Consider the following 19,096-nt stretch of genomic DNA (forward strand, 5'->3'; position numbering starts at 1 on the left):
TGGTTTGGATTACTGTTTTTTTGGAGGTTCCCCCCCAACATGCTTACAATCTTGATGCACTCGTTCTCTTTCTTTCTTTCTTTCTTTCTTTCTTTCTTTCTTTCTTTCTTTCTTTCTTTCTTTCTTTCTTTCTTTCTTTCTTTCTTTCCTTCCTTCCTTTCTCTTCTTTCTCTTTTTGCATCACACCAGGCGACGCTCAGGGCTGACTCCTGGCTCTGCACTCAGGAATCACTCCTGGCGGTGCTCAGGGGACCCTATGGGATGCTGGGGATTGAAACTCGGGTCAGCCACATGCAAGGCAAATGCCCTCCCCGCTGTGCTATCACTCTGGCCCTGGTTTATTTTTCAGATAGCGGGCACACCGATGGGATGGAGGACCATGCCGTGTTCTGGGTCTCTCTTGGGAGCGCCTGGATAATTCTAAGGATGCGCTCGGGTCTTTGGAGCTAAGCGTCGGGCTTCTCTGGCTGCGTCTACGTGCTGCCAGAACACTTCTGCATCTTCACTCTCCACCTTCGTCCCATTCAATTTCTTGCCAAGAGGCAGATCTCTGGGGCTGGAGCGATAGCACAGCGGGGAGGGCGTTTGCCCTGCACGCGGCCAACCCGGGTTCGATTCCCAGCATCCTATAGGGTCCCCCGAGCACCGCCAGGGGTAATTCCTGAGTGCAGAGGCAGGAGTAACCCCTGTGCATCACCGGGTGTGACCCAAAAAGCAGGGGAAAAAAAGAAGCAGATCTCCGTTTCACGGGCCCTTTCTGCTGTCTCCCGTGTCTCTATCTCCAACTCCGCCCTTCCTCTCCTCCTTCCTACTAACCCTGCACTTATCTTGTTTTCGAGATTTTTTTTGGGGGGGGGTTGGAGGTATAGCAGCTAGTTAAGACTACCTCGGGGCTAGCAGGCTCAGCTCACGGGGAAATTTTCAGTGTATTTTGATAATATGGAAAAAGATTAGCAGAGACCGTGCAAATGTTTCTTCCAGTCCACTCCGCCTGAACTGCTCCATCATTTCTATCAGTGATGCTCCAGATTTTCCTGGTTTGCATATAATATATGACTTTTCCAAGTCTAATAATGAGGGGCTGGAGCGATAGCACAGTGGGTAGGGTGTTTGCCTTACATGCAGCCAACCTGGGTTCAATTCCTCCATCCCTCTCGGAGAGCCCAGCAAGCTACCGAGAGGATCCCGCCCGCACGGCAGAACCTGGCAAGCTCCCCATGGCGTATTCAAGATGCCAAACACAGTCACAACAAGTCTCACCATGGAGACGTGACTGGTGCCCACTCAAGCAAATCGATGAACTACGGGGTGACAGTGACAGTGACCCTGCCAAGGTAATGAGGCACGAGGAACACTTTGAATGAAAATCTCTCCTTTTCCTTTCCCCCTTTTTATCGATTCACCATGAGATAGTTACAAAGCTTTCATGTTCGAGCTTCTATCATACAATCATCAAACACCCATCCCTCCACCAGTGCACATTTCCCACCAACAAAATCCCCAGTATCCCCCCGCCCCCATTCCACCCCTTCCCCTGCCTCTGTGGCAGACAATTCCCCCCCACACTCTCTCTCTCTACTTTGGTTACATTCGATGTTCCAACACCAGCCCCACCGCCACTCAAACCTGCAGAAAAGGCAGTGCTAGGCGATTCGTTTTGTATTACTTGTTATGGATAAAATATAATGTTGTGTGGCCACTCTTGCGACTGCATGCTCTAAGAATTCCAAAAATTTAATAATTAGGGGTCTGGAGTGATAGCACAGTGGGTATGGTGTTCGCCTTGCACGCGGCCGACCTGGGTTTGATTCCTCCGTCCCTCTCGGAGAGCCCAGCAAGCTACCGAGAGGATCCCGCCCTCACGGCAGAGCCTGGCAAGCTCCCCGTGGCGTATTTGAGATGCCAAACACAATCACAACAAGTCTCACCATGGAGACGTGACTGGTGCGCACTCGAGCAAATCCATGAGCTATGGGGTGATATTGACAGTGACAGGGTCTGGAGAGATCTCTGCAGGGAGCTGCTCGGTTCCGAGATTCGTGTGTGTGTCTCTGGATTGTGACCGTGTGGGATCTTAAGTAGCCAGTGGCTGTTTGTGGGCATCATCTCAGAGTCCCATGGGATGGGGGGCTGGGAGGGGGAGGAGAGGGACTGACTCCTGCCCTGTCCCATAAAGCATTTGCCGCCATTGCAACCACGTACCTGGAGCTTTCACTGGGTTCTAGAAGATGGTGGTCGCCAGGATTCCTAGGGGCCAGGCGGAGGGACAGTGCTTGTTCCCGTCTGGAGTGACCCGGCCCAAGCGGCCTATTGTCTGGTGTCTGGCAGCATCTCTGCAGCAAGCTGCCCAGTTCTGAGATTCGTGTCTGTGTCCGAAAATCTCTCCTAGGGGACATTAGCAGAAGTTTTTCATTAGCGGCAGAGAACCCCGACTCAGTTTACCAAATCAAAACGCTCGGCTTCCTATAGAAGATCTGCACAAATCCGAAAAATTGCATTTTCAAAGATCATGTCTAACGTTCCCATTGATACTAGACACGTTGAAAATGCTTTCCTTTCATACATATCAATCACAGATGGTTTCCGCGAACACACATTTTCATCCTGTAACTTTGCAAAAAAAGAGAAAAAAAAAACACCAAGTTGTCGATAATTTGCAGGCAAAGCGCCAGGAGCTGTGACATGAGTGAATCTGAAAAAAAAATCTCTCGCTTAATGGTTCGACAAAAATATATTGACTATCTGTTTTTCGACTGTCAAAATATCTAGTGTCTTTATTGCCACTGGATATAGTATCGATCCTGCTCTCGGCTTCTGTTCTAACGGGAGAAAAAGAGAAAAGGATGTATGCTTCCAGTGGTGATAATACATAGATTTTGATATTAAAAATATGTATTGTGTATCAGGGCACGGAGCAGGTGTGTAGGATGCAGAGAGAGAGGGAGGGAATTATTTTGGAGAATACCACCCGAGAAAGCTGTTTGTGGGCAGAAACAGTCTGTGATCTGAGCAAAGGCGTGGAACTGCCCATCTGTATTTTATTTCATGAAAACGGACCCTCCCTTGAAACAGGTGTCCGGTCTCTCCAGGGGAGGGGCCTTCACCTTTATAATCCAATCTTGGCTCTTTGAACGGATCTAGGGATTTATCCCCATGGCCTCACCCCTGTTTCTTTCCTGGATAATTCAAAGAATGCGCTCAGGTCTTTGGAACCTAAGTTGAACGTCTCTGGCTGCCTTTCTGCACATTCTCTCTCCACCTTCGTCCACTTCATTTTCTTTTTTTATTATTCTTTTCTTTTTTGTTGTTTGTTTTTGCTTTTGGAGTCACACCTGGCGATGCACAGGGGTCACTCCTGCTTCATGCACTCAGGAATTACTCCTGCTGGTGCTCAGGGGACTATATGGGATGCTGGGATTCGAACCCGGGTCGGCTGCGTGCAAGGCAAATGCCCTCCTCACTGTGCTATCGCTCCAGCCCCTATTATTATTTTATTGATTCATTTATGAGATATAGGTTTAACAAGCTTTCATGTCTGAGTTACAATCTCACAATGATCCAACACCCATCCCTCCACCAGTGCAAATTCCCCACCACCAATATCCCTGGTATCCCCCCCTTTCCTACCCTCCCCCTGCCTCTATGACAGACGACATTCCCCAGACTCTACTTTTGGGCATTATGGTTTGCAGTGCAAATACTGAGAGGTGATCATGTTCGGTCCTTTATCTACTTCCGGCACACATCTCCCATCCCGACCGATTGCCCCAACCATCATTTTCTTAGTGTTTCCTTCTCTCTCCCAGCTGCCTTTCCCCCCAGCTCCTGAGAACAGGCTCCTATTTCATTGTCTCGCCAAAAAGCACAGCTCTGCTTCCCGGACCCTTTCTGCTGTCTTTTGTATTTTTACTCCAACTCTGACCTTCCTCCCCTCCTTCCTACTCACCTCCTACTCACCCTGTTCTTTTTTGAGGTTTTCGGGTTCTTTTGAGGTCCCTAATTACTGGAGAGCCTTTTGAAGAAAGTCATTGGGGACCAGAGTGATGGCGCAGCGGGGAAGGCATTTGTCTGGCATGCGGCTGACCCAGATTTGATCCCTGGCATCCCGTGAGCACTGCCAGGAGTGATTGCCGAGTGAAGAACCAGGAGTGGTCCATTGCGCTTTCATTTTTATTTATTACGAGATTTAAAAAAAAAATTACCTCTTTTTATTGTTTGACCTATTGCTTCTTTAAGAGTGGGGGGGGGGCACAGGGGTGGAGAAATCACACAATGGGTAGGGCACTTGCCTTGCACGCGGCTGACCCGGGTTCAATCCCCGGCATCCCATAGGGTCCTCTGAGCACCGCCAGGAGTGAGTCCTGAGTGCAGAGCCAGGAGAAACCCGTGAGCATTGCTGGGTGTGACTTCCCCCAAAAAACTAACGAGTTGGGGGGCTGGAGTGATAGCATAGCGGGTAGGGCATTTGCCTTGCACGCGGCCGACCCGGGTTCGATTCCCAGCATCCCGTATGGTCCCCTGAGCGCCGCCAGGGATAATTCCTGAGTGCAGAACCAGGAGTAACCCCTGTGCAGAGCCAGGTGTGATCCCCCCCCCCAAAAAAAGCAAAAAACAAAACAAAACAAAAAAAAACGAGTGGGAAAGCACGCAGATTTGTGAACCCCCAATGAATCCCCAATGAATCACCAATCAGGTGATTGATCCCTGGCTTCATCCATCCCACGTGTCAGGAAATCTGATATATTAAGTTTATCAAGACTTGTCTGACGATTGCTATCACTTGTATCACGTGTCCTCCCGTTGATCTTCGATTTGCTCAAGCGGGTGCCAGTAACGTCTCCATTTGTTCCTGTCGCGTGCTAGTGTAGCCCAATGGTATTTGCTCGCTCCAGGGACAGGAAGTGCCTCAAACCGTTCATTCAGGGTTTTGATGATTGACATATCCTGAAGAATGTTCCCGGCGCCCTCGAGAAGAACATGTGTGTTCTGTCACTGGTTTCATGTACATCTAGTTTCACATAGACTTTTGGTTCCAGGTATCCTCTGATTTTCTGCTGGGATAGTCTTTTTTTTTAAATCTTTTTTGGGTTACACCTGGCGATGCTCAGGGGTTCCTCCTGGCTCTGCACTCAGGAATCACTCTTGGCGGTGTTCAGGGGACCCTATGGGATGCCAGGGATCGAACACGGGTCAGCTGCGTGCAAGGCCAACGCCCTCCCCGCTGTGCTATCGCTCCAGTCTCTGGATAGTCTTTATCCTCAGAACTGGGGTGTTAGCGATGCCTCCTCTCATGGCTCTTATGCCGCCTCCCTCCCTGTGGACCCGTGGACACGTGTTCCTTGGCGGGTACACAATTACCACATGTTATAGTTGGTGTAACCCTTGCTGATTGCATCCTCTTATCACCCCACTATGAGCTTCTTTGATCGTGTTTTCCTTTGGGGGGACTTCTAGTCCATTCCATTTCTTTTTTGGGGGGGTCACACCCGGCGATGCTCAGGGGTTCCTCCTGGCTCTGCACTCAGGATTTACTCCTGGTGGTGCTCGGGGGACCCTATGGGATGCTGGGAATCGAACCTGGGTCGGCTGCGTGCAAGGCCAACGCCCTCCCTGCTGTGCTATCGCTCCAGCTCCAGCCCCTCTGTTCCATTTCTTTTTTTTTTTTTGCTTTTTTTTTGTGGGGGTCACACCCGGTGATGCACAGGGGTCACTCCTGGCTCTGCACTCAGGAATTACCCCTGGCAGTGCTCAGGGGACCCTATGGGATGCTGGGAATCGAACCCGGGTCGGCCGAGTGCAAGGTCAACGCCCTCCCCGCTGTGCTATCGCTCCAGCCCCTCTGTTCCATTTCTTGACTCTCACTTGCCTGGGCTCTCGTCCCTATAATTCCCACCTGCCTGGGACACTCTGAGTTTGCACATTCCTCCAGACAGTCAACCTGGGTCTTTCTTCTTCATCTTTTCAAAATTTCCTTTGGGACCAGCCAATTAGAAATAAAAATCGTGTGGGCTTGCCATGTTTCGGGGGCGGGTGTGTGTGTGTGGGGGGGGGAAGGAACCGCTTTTGACAAATGACCTGTTTGTTGTTGCTATTTAGCATTTCCCGTGGAGAATCATGAATAATTCATGATGGGCTTGATTACATAAAGCCAGGAGTAGGAATGTCAAAAATTTGGTCTGAGCTGGGAATCACCTGCCTTCTCTTTCTTTCCCCTTTCTTTTCCCGGGGATGTCGGCTACCTTCCCCCACCTCACTGTCACAGGTGCGGATGAATATGGATTTTTCTTTTTTTTTTTGTTTTTGGGTCCCACCCAGCGATGCACAGGGGTTCCTCCTGGCTCTGCACTCAGGAATTACTCCTGGCGGTGCTCGGGAGACCCTATGGGATGCTGGGTTTCGAACCCGGGTCAGCCGTGTGCAAGGCCAACGCCCTGCCCGCTGTGCTATTATTGCTCCAGCCCCAAATATGGATTTTTCTTAGTTCACCTCAAATTCCGCTTTTGGTCGCCCTGTCAGAGGTGCTTTGAGATTTGGGTGGAAAGGAAGATTTTTTTTTTTTTTTGCTTTTTTGGTCACACCCAGCAATGCACAGGGGTTACTCCTGGCTCTGCACTCAAGAATTACCCTTGGCAGTGCTCAGGGGACCCTATGGGATGCTGGCATTCGAACCCGGGTTGGCCACGTGCAAGGCAAACGCCCTACCCGCTGTGCTATCGCTCCAGCCCCTGGAAAGGAAGATTGAGGGCTGGCTTCACCCTGGGCGTTGGACAAGCCTTGCCTGGCATTCTGGCTTTGGTCTGGGAGGCACATCTGCTGATGGCCTCGAGAATTTCCACATCCTTCCAATTCCCGAAGTTTCCCTTGAGAAATTCCGTCCTATTTCTGCATATGGCATTGATGATGGAGATTAACATCCCAGAGGAGGGCTGGGGGAACGGTCCAGTAGGGAAGGCGTTGACCTTGCAGGTGACGGACCCCAGTTCCAACCCGGGTGCTGCGTATAATGTCCCTGAGCACAGCTGGCTGTGCCCCTTGCCAAAACAAATCAAATAAACAAACGAAGAAACACCAATGAAAAATATTCTAGATGAGACTGGAAAGTTCTAGAAGGAACTTTCCTATCTTCTAGAATGGCGAATTCCCACAGTGGGCATCCTTGATGACATTCTCAGGGAAAATAAAACAAAACAACACCAAAGAAAATTCTAGATGAGACTGGAAAGTTCTAGAAGGAATTTTCCCTTCTTCTAGAATGGCAAATTTCCACAGTGGGCATCCTTGATGACATTCACAGGGAAAACAAAACAGCACCAACAAAAAAATTCTAGATGAGACTGTAAAGTTCTAGAAGGTACTGTAAAATGGAAAATTCCCATGGTGGGTGTCCTTGATGATATCTGTGTGTAGGGGGGGGCGGGGAATAAAAACACCAATAAAGACAATTCTAGATGAGACTGGAAAGTTCTAGAAGGTACTGTAGAATGGAAAATTCCCACGGTGGGTGTCCTTGATAACATTTGGGAGGGAGGAGGGGAATAAAAACACCAATAAAGGGGCTGGAGTGATAGCACAGCGGGGAGGGCATTTGCCTTGCACGTGGCCAACCCGGGTTCGAATCCCAGCATCCCATAGGGTCCCCTGAGCACTGCCAGGGGCAGAGCGGAGCCGGTGTCCATTGTCTAGCGGTCTTTGGGTCCCACCCGGCGACGCTCAGGGCTGACTCCTGGCTCTGCACTCAGGAATTACCCCTGGCGGTGCTCGGGGGACCCTATGGGATGCCGGGGATCGAACCCGGTTCGGCCGCATGCAAGGCAAACGCCCTCCCCGCTGTGCTGTCGCTTGGGCCCTGCAAGTGGTCTTCATCATGGGCCCATTGGCTACTGGGGGCTCCCCCTGACCTTGGTTCCTGCCAGACACTCATGCTTAGGACTCACCCCTAGCACGGCCCATTGAGAAACCCAGGACTGGGGGCTCCTTGGGGCCGGACCACGAGCTTCTGTCCCCGCTGTCCCCTGGGCGCCCTCTGGTGGGGAGGTGTGGTGGTGCAGCCGGAGAAGGAATTTCCCCTCCCTCTCCCCCTCTTTCTCTTCCTCCCTCCCTCTCTCCCTCTCTCTTCCTCCCTCCCTCCCTCTTCCTCTTTCTCCCTCTCTCCCCCTCCCTTCCTCTTCCCCTCCCTCTCTCCCTGCCTCCCTCCCTCTCACTCTCCTTGCGTCCCTCCCCTCCCTCTCCCCCTCTTCCTCTCCCTCTCCCTCTCCCCCTCCTTCTCTCCCCCTCTCCCTCTCCCCCTCTTCCTCTCCCCCTCTTTCTCTTCCTCCCTCTCTCCCTCTCTTCCTCTCCCTTTCTCTTCCTCCCTCCCTCTCCCCCTTTCTCTTCCTCCCTCCCTCTCTCCCTCTCTCTTTCTCTTCCTCCCTCCCTCTCTCCCTCTTTCTCTTCCTCCCTCCCTCCCTCTCTTCCTCTTTCTCCCTCTCCCTCTCTCCCCCTCCCTCCCTCTCCCCCTCCCTCTCTCCCTCCCTCTCACTCTCCTTCTCTCCCCCTCCCTCTCTCCTCCCTTTCCCTCTCTCCCCCTCCTCCTCCCCCTCTTCCTCTCTCCTCCCTCTCTCCCTCTTCCTCCTCCTCCCTCTTCCTCTCACACTCTCTCCCGTTCCCTCTCCCCCTCTTCCTCTCCCCCTCCCTCTCCCCCTCTTCCTCTTCTCTTCCCTCTCCCCCTCTTCCTCTCCCTCTCCCCCTCTTCTCCCCCTCTCTCTCCCCCTCTTCCTCCTCCTCCCTCCCTCTCCCTCCCCCCTGCATCTCTGACCGGGACCACCCTGCAGGGAGTTCGCCCGCTGGAAGGTGAGCAGCCTGGCGCTGGAGAGGAAGGACTTCTTCAGCCTGCCCCTGCCGCTGGCCCCCGAGTTCGCCCGCAACATCCGCCTCCTGGGCCGGCGGCCCAACCTGCAGCAGGTGATCGAGACCCTCATCAAGAAGTACGGCACCCACTTCCTGCTCTCGGCCACCCTCGGCGGTAAGGGGCTGGCCCTGCACCTTGCACGCGGCCGACCCGGGTTCGAGCCCCGGCTTCCCATAGGCCCTCCCTGAGCATCAATCAAGCCCTGAGGAAAGAGAACAAATGTACCCCCAGAGCCTCGGTCTTGGCTCCTAAGCACCCACCTGGGAGGGGGGGGTCCCATGAGTAGGGGGGTGGTGAGGGGGGACGGGCCTGCTACTACCGGCCAGCAGGGGGCGCTGCGGGTTCTCTTTTGCTCGCGGCTAGAGGGTGTCTGGTGTCCCCATGCAGGGGGTCTGCCCCAGAGAGAAGGTCAAGGGCGGTCGCAGGGGTGGGAGAGCGGGGAGAGGGCTTCCCGGTGGAGGGGGGGACCTTTCCCGCGCACGCCTGCCCCCCCCAGGGGAGGAGTCCCTGACAATCTTCGTGGACAAGCGGAAGCTGAGTCGGAAGGCCGAGACGCCAGGCAGTGGCCCGGGCGCCGCCGGGGGCAGCGCCAACAGCTCGGCCGTGTCCCTGGAGACACTGCACCAGCTGGCGGCCTCCTACTTCATCGACAGGGAGAGCACCCTGCGGCGACTCCACCACATCCAGATAGCCACGGGCGCCATCAAGGTAGGACCCCCCCCCCCCCCTCATACGACCCAGGTGGGGAGGGCCGAGCCCCAGAGGGGCTGGGGGGTCTCTGCAGAGAATCGCAGCATCAGCCGATATGTTTCAGAGACTGAGAGAATGGACGGGCAAGTCAGGTGTCTTTGGGGCCAGGGGACAAATAGCAGGTGCAAAGGTCCTGGGGCAGGCCTGAGAAAACTTGGGGGTGGGGGGAGGCTGGAGCCAGTGTTGGCACGAGGGACCTCAGTATCTCAGAAAGGGTATGAGCAGAGCATGAGTGAGTCCAAGGCTAGTGGCTTCTGGGACGTTCCTGATCACTCCAGCTCCGTCTTCTTGATGCAGGCTATGGATTCTCTCTAGAATCCACCAAAATTAGGGAGGAGGAAGAGGCTGGCAGGGTTGGAAGGTGCTAGATGCTTTAGTTCTCAGTATGAAAGTGCATCCCATAAGTTCCCCCGAGCACCGCCAGGAGTGATTCCTGAGTGCAGAGCCAGGAGGAACCCCTGAGCATCGCCGGGTGGGACCCAAAAAGAAGAAACATCGTGTGAAATTAAATATCCATGGCCAGGGAAGATGGGCCAGGGCTGGTCAGGGGTTGGAAATTACCACAAGGGCGTGGGGGTCGGAGGGTAGTTAGGATCGAGGAAGGTCCAGTATGGCATTAGCTGGAAATGATCAGTTGGGACAAGAGCTGAGTGTTGAAAGTAGGTGAAGGGATGTACTTGATGATCTTTCAGTATCTGTGTTGCAAACCGTAATGCCCACGAGGAGAAAGAGTAAGGGGGGGGGTACCTGCCATAGAGGCAGGCGGGGGTGGGAGATGGTTTGGGGGCAGGAGGGAACCTGGGGACACTGGTGCTGGGAAATTACACTGGTGGAGGGATGGATGTTGGAACTTCATAGGACTGAAACCATGAACTGCTTTGTAACTATGTACTTCACAGTGATTCAACAAAACAAAACAAAACAAAACAAAATTGAAAAAAAAGCCATTTGGATATCTCAAAACCAAACAAAAATGAAAAAAGAAAAAAAACTCAAAACTCTAATATAGAATTGCCACAAGTCAATAAGAGAGTTAAAATTCCTATGCAACAAGAATATGAGCTCTAGTAGACTAGAATTCTGGAGTGAAATACAAATAAATAATAAATGTATGAAAAAACAAAACCAAACCATAAACACACACAATCTTCGAGTCCTTGGCTGCAATGAAGCCCAAGGGAACCACAACCCAGGCCCCTCTAAGAGTGAGGGGGGCATAAGAAGAGACTTTCCCCACCCCTCCCGGGGAGGGGGCGGCGACAATTCAGACCCCTTCTTCTTCCATGATTATTCCCACAACATTCATTATTTATGTTATTATTATTATTATTTTGCTTTTTGGGTCACACCCAGTGGATGCTCAGGGCTGACTCCTGGCTCTGCACTCAGGAATCACTCCTGGCGGTGCTCAGGGGACCCTATGGGATGCCGGGGATCGAACCCGGGTTGGCCGCGGGCCAGGCCAACGCCCTCCCCGCGGTGCTCTCGCTCCAGCCCCGCCCTCCCCATTTAAAGCTCCGCCTTCCACCCTGTACTCTGATCACCCGCCGGGTGAGGACGGGAGAAGGCGACTTGACAATGTTTCCAGATGCCGTCGATGCATCTGGGAACATACGTGGCCCTGGCGTGCACAGTGCACGGGTGTCCCGAGACACTGAGTGAAACACGTAACAGGCCCCCTGCCCATGGGCCCGTTTGCTTGGGGGGTCCACGCCAGTGACACGCATCGTTTCCGGGCTTTCTGGCTTTTGTCCTTGAGGTCCCTCTAGGCGTGAGCAGGGGGTGCGTGTGTGTGTGTGCGAGTGCGTGTGTGTGTGCGTGTGTGCATGCATGCGTGTGCGTGTGTGTGCATGTGTGTGTGTGCATGTGTGCGTGTGTGCATGCGTATGTGTGCGTGTGTGTGCGCGCGTGTGTGTGTGTGTGTGTTGAGCAGGGGGTGCCGCGGCCGAATGGGCCACTGGGACAGCCCCGCAGCATGTTCTGTTCCTCAGGGCTCACTGGCACCCCCGAGCCGCACCCCCCTAACCTCAGGTCTTGCTTCCTGTCCCCTCTGTCCCCTCCTCTCCTGCCCCTCTAGGTCACCGAGACCAGGACGGGGCCCCTGGGCTGCAGCAATTATGACAACCTGGACTCCGTCAGCTCCGTTCTGGTGCAGAGCCCAGAGAACAAGGTGCAGCTTCTTGGTAAGCGGGCGCGCAGGGGCCGGGGGTGGGGGCAGGGGGGGTGGCTGAGGGGCAGGGCTGTGCACACCCCAAGAGGGCTGCTGGGATGGGGAGTGAGGCTGTCCACGTGTGAGGCGAAGGCCCTACCCACTGCACTACTCAGCCCCTCTGCGCTCACCTTACGTGAGAGAAGATCCGTCTGTTGCCTTCGCCGCACTCAGGCCCTCCCGCCCTCCCGAAGCTCCCCGCAGCGACCAGAGGGTCACCCTCTGTCACATCCCCCTAAGAATGGGCGGGCCATCAGCTGCCCTGAGGAGCGTCGCTGCTTGGGGTTACCCGTCTTGTGTCTGGCATTGGGGGACTGATTCCAGGCCAGAGCAGGGCCCAGGAGGGCAGACCCCAGAATCCAGGAGGCAGAGGTGGGCTCCGAGACTGCACATAGTTGGGGGGCGGAGGGACACGCTCATTGCGTCTCTCAAGGGGCAGAACTGCATCAGATTCCCTTAGAGATATTATTGTCGGGGCTGGAGCAATAACACAGCGGGGAGGGCGTTAGCCTTGCACGCAGCTGACCCTGGTTCGATTCCCAGCATCCCACAGCACCGCCAGGAGTGAGTGCAGAGCCCAAAAAGGAAAAAAAAAGATATTATTGTCTCGGGATCAGGAAACCAGCGTCGGTCCAGGCTCCTGGCCCCTCCCGCTCGCACCCCAAGCCGCCAGCAGCTTTAGGAACCCAGAGGGGAGACTTTCCCCGGAGCCGAGCGGGCTGGGCCGGGCTGCCTGGCGCTCCGTATGGAATAGTTTATGCCGTTTGGTTTTATGGGCCATCGCGCGGCCGGCGCATCTCGGGGCGCTGGTTTTACGGCCGCGGGAAATGTCCGGGCGAGGGGAGGGGAGAGGAATGAGCCTTGAGAGAGAAGCGGAGTGTGGGGGGGGGAGAAGAAGATGTCACAGCAGGGGCTGGAGAGATAGCACAGCGGGTAGGGCGTTTGCCTTGCACGCGGCCGACCCAGGTTCAAATCCCAGCATCCCATATGGTCCCCTGAGCACCGCCAGGGGTAATTCCTGAGTGCAGAGCCAGGAGTGACCCCTGTGCATCGCCAGGTGTGACTCAAAAAGCAAAAAAAAAAAAAAAAAAAAAAAAAGATGTCACAGCAGTCGGGAGCCTCCCTCCCCCCCAAGTCCGCATTTCTGGGTCCCCTCGGATGGGGGGGGTGTGCAGAGAAGCAGCCAGGAGGCCCTGCGATGCTCAAAGGTTCGTCTGTCTGTCCTTATTCCACTTCCTGCTGTGACCCAGGGGGACCTTCTTTTTTTTTTTTTCTTTTTGGGTCCCACCTGGCGATGCTCAGGGGTTACTCCTGGCTCTGCACTCAGGAATTACTCCGGGCGGTGCTTAGAGGACCCTATGGGATGCTGGGAATCGAACCCAGGTCGGCCACGTGCAAGGCAAACGCCCTCCCCGCTGTGCTATCGCTCCAGCCCCTTTTGGGTCCCACCCGGTGATGCACAGGGGTTACTCCTGGCTCTGCACTCAGGAATCACTCCTGGTGGTGCTCAGGGGACCCTATGGGATGCTGGGAATCGAACCCGGGTCAACCGCGTGCAAGGCCAACGCCCTCCCCGCTGTGCTATCGCTCCAGCCCCCCAGGGGGACCTTCTGCCGATGGAAGGTTCCAGTCCGGGGGGAGGAAGCCCTGTGTCCCCTCCTGCTTCTTCTTCGTCTGGTTGGATGAAGAAAAAGAGGGGTGGTGGGTCCTGGTGAGGGGGTGTCTGTCCCCCCCCCGCCCCCCGCGCCATGGGTCGATTTCCTGGGGCCACGGGGATGCCCTGGTCATCTTCCACGGGCGGCCTAGGACATCTGCTGAGTTCCCAGGGGTGTGGGGAGGCAGATACAGTCTCCGGACCCGTCCTTCCCCCGACAGCGCCCCCTGGAATCTGCTGTTTTGTTGGCAGTTTGGGGGCCACACCCTGGGGTGCTCAGGCCTTGTTCCCGGCTCTGCGCTCAGGGGCTCCCTCCTGGTGGGGAACTGGGGCTCGAACCCGGGCTCACCCCTGCAAGGCGAGCACCCTCCCCGCGGCCCCATCGCTCTGGGATGTGAACCCCCTTAGTTTGCACCCAAGGCGCGCCCCCCCTCCAACCCGGCCATGCGCGTCTGATTCTGGAGGGGCCCCGGGGGCGGGGCGGAGCGGGGCGGGACACCCACCCGCACGCCGCCCCCCTGCAGGCCTGCAGGCGCTGCTGCCCGAGTACCTGCGGGAGCGCTTCGTGGCGGCGGCGCTGAGCTACATCACGTGCAGCTCCGAGGGCGAGCTGGTGTGCCGCGACCACGACTGCTGGTGCCGCTGCGCCTCCGGCTTCCCCGACTGCAACTGCCCCGACGCTGACGTGCGCGCCATGGAGGCCAGCCTGGGGCAAGTGCAGGCCGCCTGGGCCGCCCACAGCCGCCAGTTCGAGGAGTCGGGTGAGCCCGGCCGCGGGGTGCGTGTGCGCGCGTGCGTGTGTGTGTGCGTGTGCGTGTGTGCACGTGCGTGTGCGCGTGTGTGTGCGTGCGTGTGCGTATGTGCGTGTGCATGCGTGTGCGTGTGTGCATGTGTGTGCGTGCATGTGCGTGTGTGCGCGTGTATGTGTGCGTGTGCGCGCGTGTGTATGTGTGTGCATGTGTGTGTGCACGTGTGTGCGTGTGTGTGCGTGCGTGTGTGTGCGTGTGTGTGTGCGTGTGCGCGTGCATGTGTGTGCGTGTGTGTGCATGTGTGCGCGCACGTGTGTGTGCATGTGCGTGTGTGTGTGTGTTGAGGGGTGGGAGGCTCTGCCCCTGCTTTGGGTCTCGGGGCCCCGCCCAGGCCTGTCACTTCTCTGTGCATGGACACTGGGCAGCAACATCAGACCTGGGGGGGTGGGGGGCAGCTCTGGAGTCGGGGTGAATGAATGATGTGCATTTTTATTTCCTTTGGTCACACCCGGGGATGCTCAAGGCTGCCTCTGCACTCAGGACTCACTCCTGGCGGTGCTCGGGGGACCCTAGGGGATGCCGGGGATCGAACCCGGGTCGGCCGCATGCCAAGCAAACGCCCTCCCTATTGTGCTATTTCTCCAGCCCTGATTTTTTTTTTTAATTATCTATTTTTTTGGCTTTTTGGGTCACACCCAGTGATGCTCAGGGCTGACTCCCGGCTCTGCACTCAGGAATCACTCCTGGCGGTGCTCGGGGGACCCTATAGGATGCCGGGGATCGAACCCGGGTCCGCCGCGTGCAGCACCAATGCCTTCCCTGCTGTGCTCTGGCTCTGGCCCTGGGTTCTGAATTTCGGAAGCACATCGGGGCGAGGATGGCTGGGGAGACGAGGAAACCAGGCTTTCTGGGGGCTTCTGAGCAAAGACCCTGAGACAGGCGCCCACCCAGGGGCCGGGCGGCATTGTTGTGGGGTGTCCCTCGAACCTGCCCATGCGCTCAGCGCCACGCCCTCTCCCCTAGAGGAGTTCCAGGCGCTGCTGAAGAGGCTCCCTGATGACAGGTTCCTCAACTCCTCGGCCATCTCCCAGTTCTGGGCCGGCGACAGCGACCTCCAGGACCGCTTCGAGCAGCTGGGCGCCAGCCTGAAGGCGCTGCTGGCCAAGACGCACCGCATCGTCCGCCGCCTCTTCAACCTCTGCAAACGGTGCCACCGGCAGCCTCGCTTCCGCCTGCCCAAGGAGAGGTGAGTCCCCTGGGTGGGCCCCCTCCCCCGCACCCCCCAAAACCACTCACGTGGGCGCCAGGAGCAAGGAGCTGTATTTGGGCATCGATTATTCCAGGGATACGGCGGGCAGGCACTTGCATTGCTCGCAGCCAACCCCGGTCTGAGCCCGGCACCCGTGCGGCCCCCGGAGCCCCCACCGAGAGCACAGAATCAGGAGCAAGCCCTAAGCATCGCTAGGTGTGGACACTCCCCCCCCCAAAAAAACTATTTTTCAGGCTGGGTCTCAGAGCATATGAACTCAGCATCTCTCAACTAGGGACAGCGGTGAAAGCTGCACCCTTTGGGGGGCGCGGGGGCGTGCACGGGAGGGACAGAGGTGAAAGCTGTACCCTTTGGGGGGCGCGGGGGCGTGCACGGGAGGGACAGAGGTGAGACCTGCACCCTTTGGGGGGCGCGGGGGCGTGCACGGGAGGGACAGAGGTGAGACCTGCACCCTTTGGGGGCGCGGGGCTGTGCACGGGAGGGACAGAGGTGAAAGCTGCACCCTTTGGGGGCGCGGGGCTGTGCACGGGAGGGACAGAGGTGAGAGCTGCACCCTTTGGGGGGCGCGGGGGTGTGCACGGGAGGGACAGAGGTGAGAGCTGCACCCTTTGGGGGGCGCGGGGGCGTGCACGGGAGGGACAAGTAAAGAACTAAAGTCTGGGGACTTCCGGTGGGAGCCGAGGCCGGGGACTTCCAGGGCCTTGCCCTGGGCCGGTCCAGGGCCTCTCGGGTGCTTGTGTCCGGCCCGCCCGACCGCGCCTGACCCCGCCGCGCTCCGCCCCGCAGGTCGCTGGCGTCCTGGTGGAACCGCGTCCAGTCGCTGCTGTACTGCGGCGAGGGCGCGGCGGCGGCGGGCACGTTCCTGGAGCAGAGCCGCAGCTGCAGCTGCCCCGCCGAGGCGCCCGCGTGCCAGGGCCCTGTGCCGTGCGCGTGGGGCGAGGGCGCGGCGTGCGCGCACTGCGCAGCCGACAACAGCTCGCGCTGCGGCGGCTGCAACGCGGGCTACGCGCTGGCGCAGGGCGGCGTGTGCCGGCCCGACGTGGCCGAGCCGCCCGAGCACTTCCTGGGGCTGGAGACGGACCTGCAGGACCTGGAGCTGCGCTACCTGCTGCAGCGGCGCGACAGCCGCCTGGAGGTGCACTCCATCTTCATCAGCAACGACCTGCGCCTGGGCAGCTGGTTCGACCCGTCGTGGCGCAAGCGCATGCTGGTGACGCTCAAGAGCAACAAGTACAAGCCGGGGCTGGTGCACGTCATGCTGGCGCTGTCGCTGCAGATCTGCCTGACGCGCAACAGCACGTTGGAGCCCGCCATGGCCGTGTACGTGAACCCGTTCGGGGGCAGCCACTCGGAGAGCTGGTTCGTGCCCGTCAGCGAGGGCGCCTTCCCAGCCTGGGAGCGCACGGCCGTGGACGCGGCGGCGGCCGCGCAGTGCCAGAACTGGACGCTGACGCTGGGCAACCGCTGGAAGACGTTCTTCGAGACGGTGCACGTGTACCTGCGCAGCCGCGTTCGCGGCGCCGAGGGCAGTGCCAACGAGACGGTGTACTACGAACCGCTGGAGGTGGGCGACCCGGCGCAGAACCTGGGCTACATGCGCATCGACGCGCTGCAGGTGTTCGGCTACAGCCTGCCCTTCGACCCCGAGGCCATCCGCGACCTCATCCTGCAGCTGGACTACCCCTACACGCACGGCTCGCAGGACTCGGCCCTGCTGCAGCTGTTGGAGCTGCGCGACCGCGTCAACCAGCTGTCGCCGCCCGGCAAGGTGAGGCTGGATCTCTTCTCGTGCCTGCTGCGCCACCGCCTCAAGCTGGCCACCAACGAGGTGGGCCGCATCCAGGCGTCCCTGCGCGCCTTCAACGCCCGGCTCCCCAACCCCGTGGAGTACGAGACGGGCAAGCTGTGCAGCTAAGGGGGGGCGCCCGGCCCAGGCTCTCACTCCCTTCCCCCGTCCCCCGGGTGCACAACAGGTGGGGGTGGTGGTGCCTTCCTTGGAGGGGGAACCCAATGCGGGTGTATTAGCAATTCTGCAAAAAAAAAGAAAAGAAAAGAAAAAAAAAAGAACCAGCCAAAACCGCCACAGGACACTTGACATTCGCATCATTCCAGAATGCAGGGGAGGGGAGGGGAGGGTTCTGCGCCCCTTCCCACACCCCCACCCGACCCGCAAGGCCCACCCCCCCCCCCCGACCGGAGTCACTTTTGTATTCTTTTTAACCAGATTTCTTAACAGGGCCACTTGGGTTCTTACTGGGTGCCCCCCCCCCCTGCGCCAGCCACCCCTACCAAGAGACACCCCCTCCCCTCCCCCCCATACAGCAGAGCACGTGGATGGGCTTCACCCCTGTTTCCAGGGCCTTGCCATTATCAGGGGGCCAGGCACCCCCCCCACCCCGCCCTTTCCCCAGCACCCCGCACCGCGGCCTGTCCACGGAAGATGCTCTTATCAAGCAAGTGACGATACAGGGAGATGCTCTTTTTAAAAAAAAAAAAAAAGAAAGAAAGAAAAACACCCCAACTATTTATTTTGTGATTGTCTTCCTTGACCGATCTGTTGCTGCCCCGAAAACACGAGTAAAACTTGACCTGGTTTCATATATATTTTTACAAAGCCTTTTGAAAACAGGAGGGGGGGGAGTCTTTGAGAAAAAGAGAAGAAAAGAATATCCGTGCTCAAGGTTGCCTGGAGTGTTTGTTGTTGTTGGTTTTTTTGGGGGGGTTTACACCTGGCGATGTATGGGGGGTGCCTAGAGTGTGTGAGATTGAGGGGGCGGGTGGGTCTGGGATAATGTCCCCCCCCACAGCAGGCCCTAGGCCACCCTGCCTCTCTCCTTGCTTAGGACAAATCCAGCCCGCTCTGGACTGCCTGGAAGTACGGGGGTCTTCGAGGGACTCTCAAGCTTATCCAGCCTAACACCCCCTTCCAGAAAAAAAAAATTACTCAAAATATCCCCCTCCCCCTGGAAATCTGCCTTCTTTAAGAGACCAGAGAGGGGCTGGAGCAATAGCACAACGGGTAGGGCGTTTGCCTTGCACGCGGCCGACCCGGGTTCGATTCCCAGCATCCCATAGGGTCCCCCGAGCACCTCCAGGAGTGATTCCTGAGTGCAGAGCCAGGAGTAACCCCTGTGCATCGCTGGGTGCGACCAAAAAAGAAAAAAAAAAAAAACAAGAGACCAGAGAGAGCGAGCACCCCTCCCGCCCACCCACGGATTATTCCAGCATCCCTTGGCGTGGATGGTGTCCCCCCCCCCCCTTGAGGACCACTGGCCTCGGTGGCATTTGGTTAATATGTGAAATGAAGGCCAGCTTCGTTCTCTGGCATGACGCTGAGACTACCAGCCCATTCCCAGGCATGCGTGTCAGACCCGGGAGGGCCCATAAATCTTTGGCGAAACTCGGGCCTCTTGATCTCTGAGATTGATCTGTCCATCTGTCATGACGTCCTTACCGTGCTGTATTGATGACTGTAGCTTTGGGGAGAGCGTTGACAGCGGGAAACGGGGAAGATTCTTTTTTTGTCAAGGCTCCAGGGCTTTTTCCTGCCCTGTGAATTGGAGATTTAACGTGTCTT

General features: G+C 57.0%; 1 protein-coding gene across 1 annotated transcript in view; it reads left to right on the plus strand.

The window, feature by feature from the left end:
- BRINP2 (BMP/retinoic acid inducible neural specific 2) overlaps nucleotides 1-18,210 on the plus strand; it is a 68,127-nt gene extending 49,917 nt beyond the window's left edge. Inside the window, exons 3-8 of the mRNA XM_055120169.1 lie at nucleotides 8,811-9,001; nucleotides 9,384-9,595; nucleotides 11,715-11,820; nucleotides 14,025-14,261; nucleotides 15,273-15,495; nucleotides 16,306-18,210. Coding sequence (XP_054976144.1) covers nucleotides 8,811-9,001; nucleotides 9,384-9,595; nucleotides 11,715-11,820; nucleotides 14,025-14,261; nucleotides 15,273-15,495; nucleotides 16,306-17,434 — 2,098 coding nt within the window. The 3' untranslated portion in view covers nucleotides 17,435-18,210. The remainder of the gene's footprint in view (nucleotides 1-8,810; nucleotides 9,002-9,383; nucleotides 9,596-11,714; nucleotides 11,821-14,024; nucleotides 14,262-15,272; nucleotides 15,496-16,305) is intronic.
- Nucleotides 18,211-19,096: the final 886 nt, after the last annotated feature.

This window comes from Sorex araneus, chromosome X (genome assembly GCF_027595985.1).
Source record: "Sorex araneus isolate mSorAra2 chromosome X, mSorAra2.pri, whole genome shotgun sequence".
In the NCBI taxonomy this organism is placed as follows: Eukaryota; Metazoa; Chordata; class Mammalia; order Eulipotyphla; family Soricidae; genus Sorex; species Sorex araneus.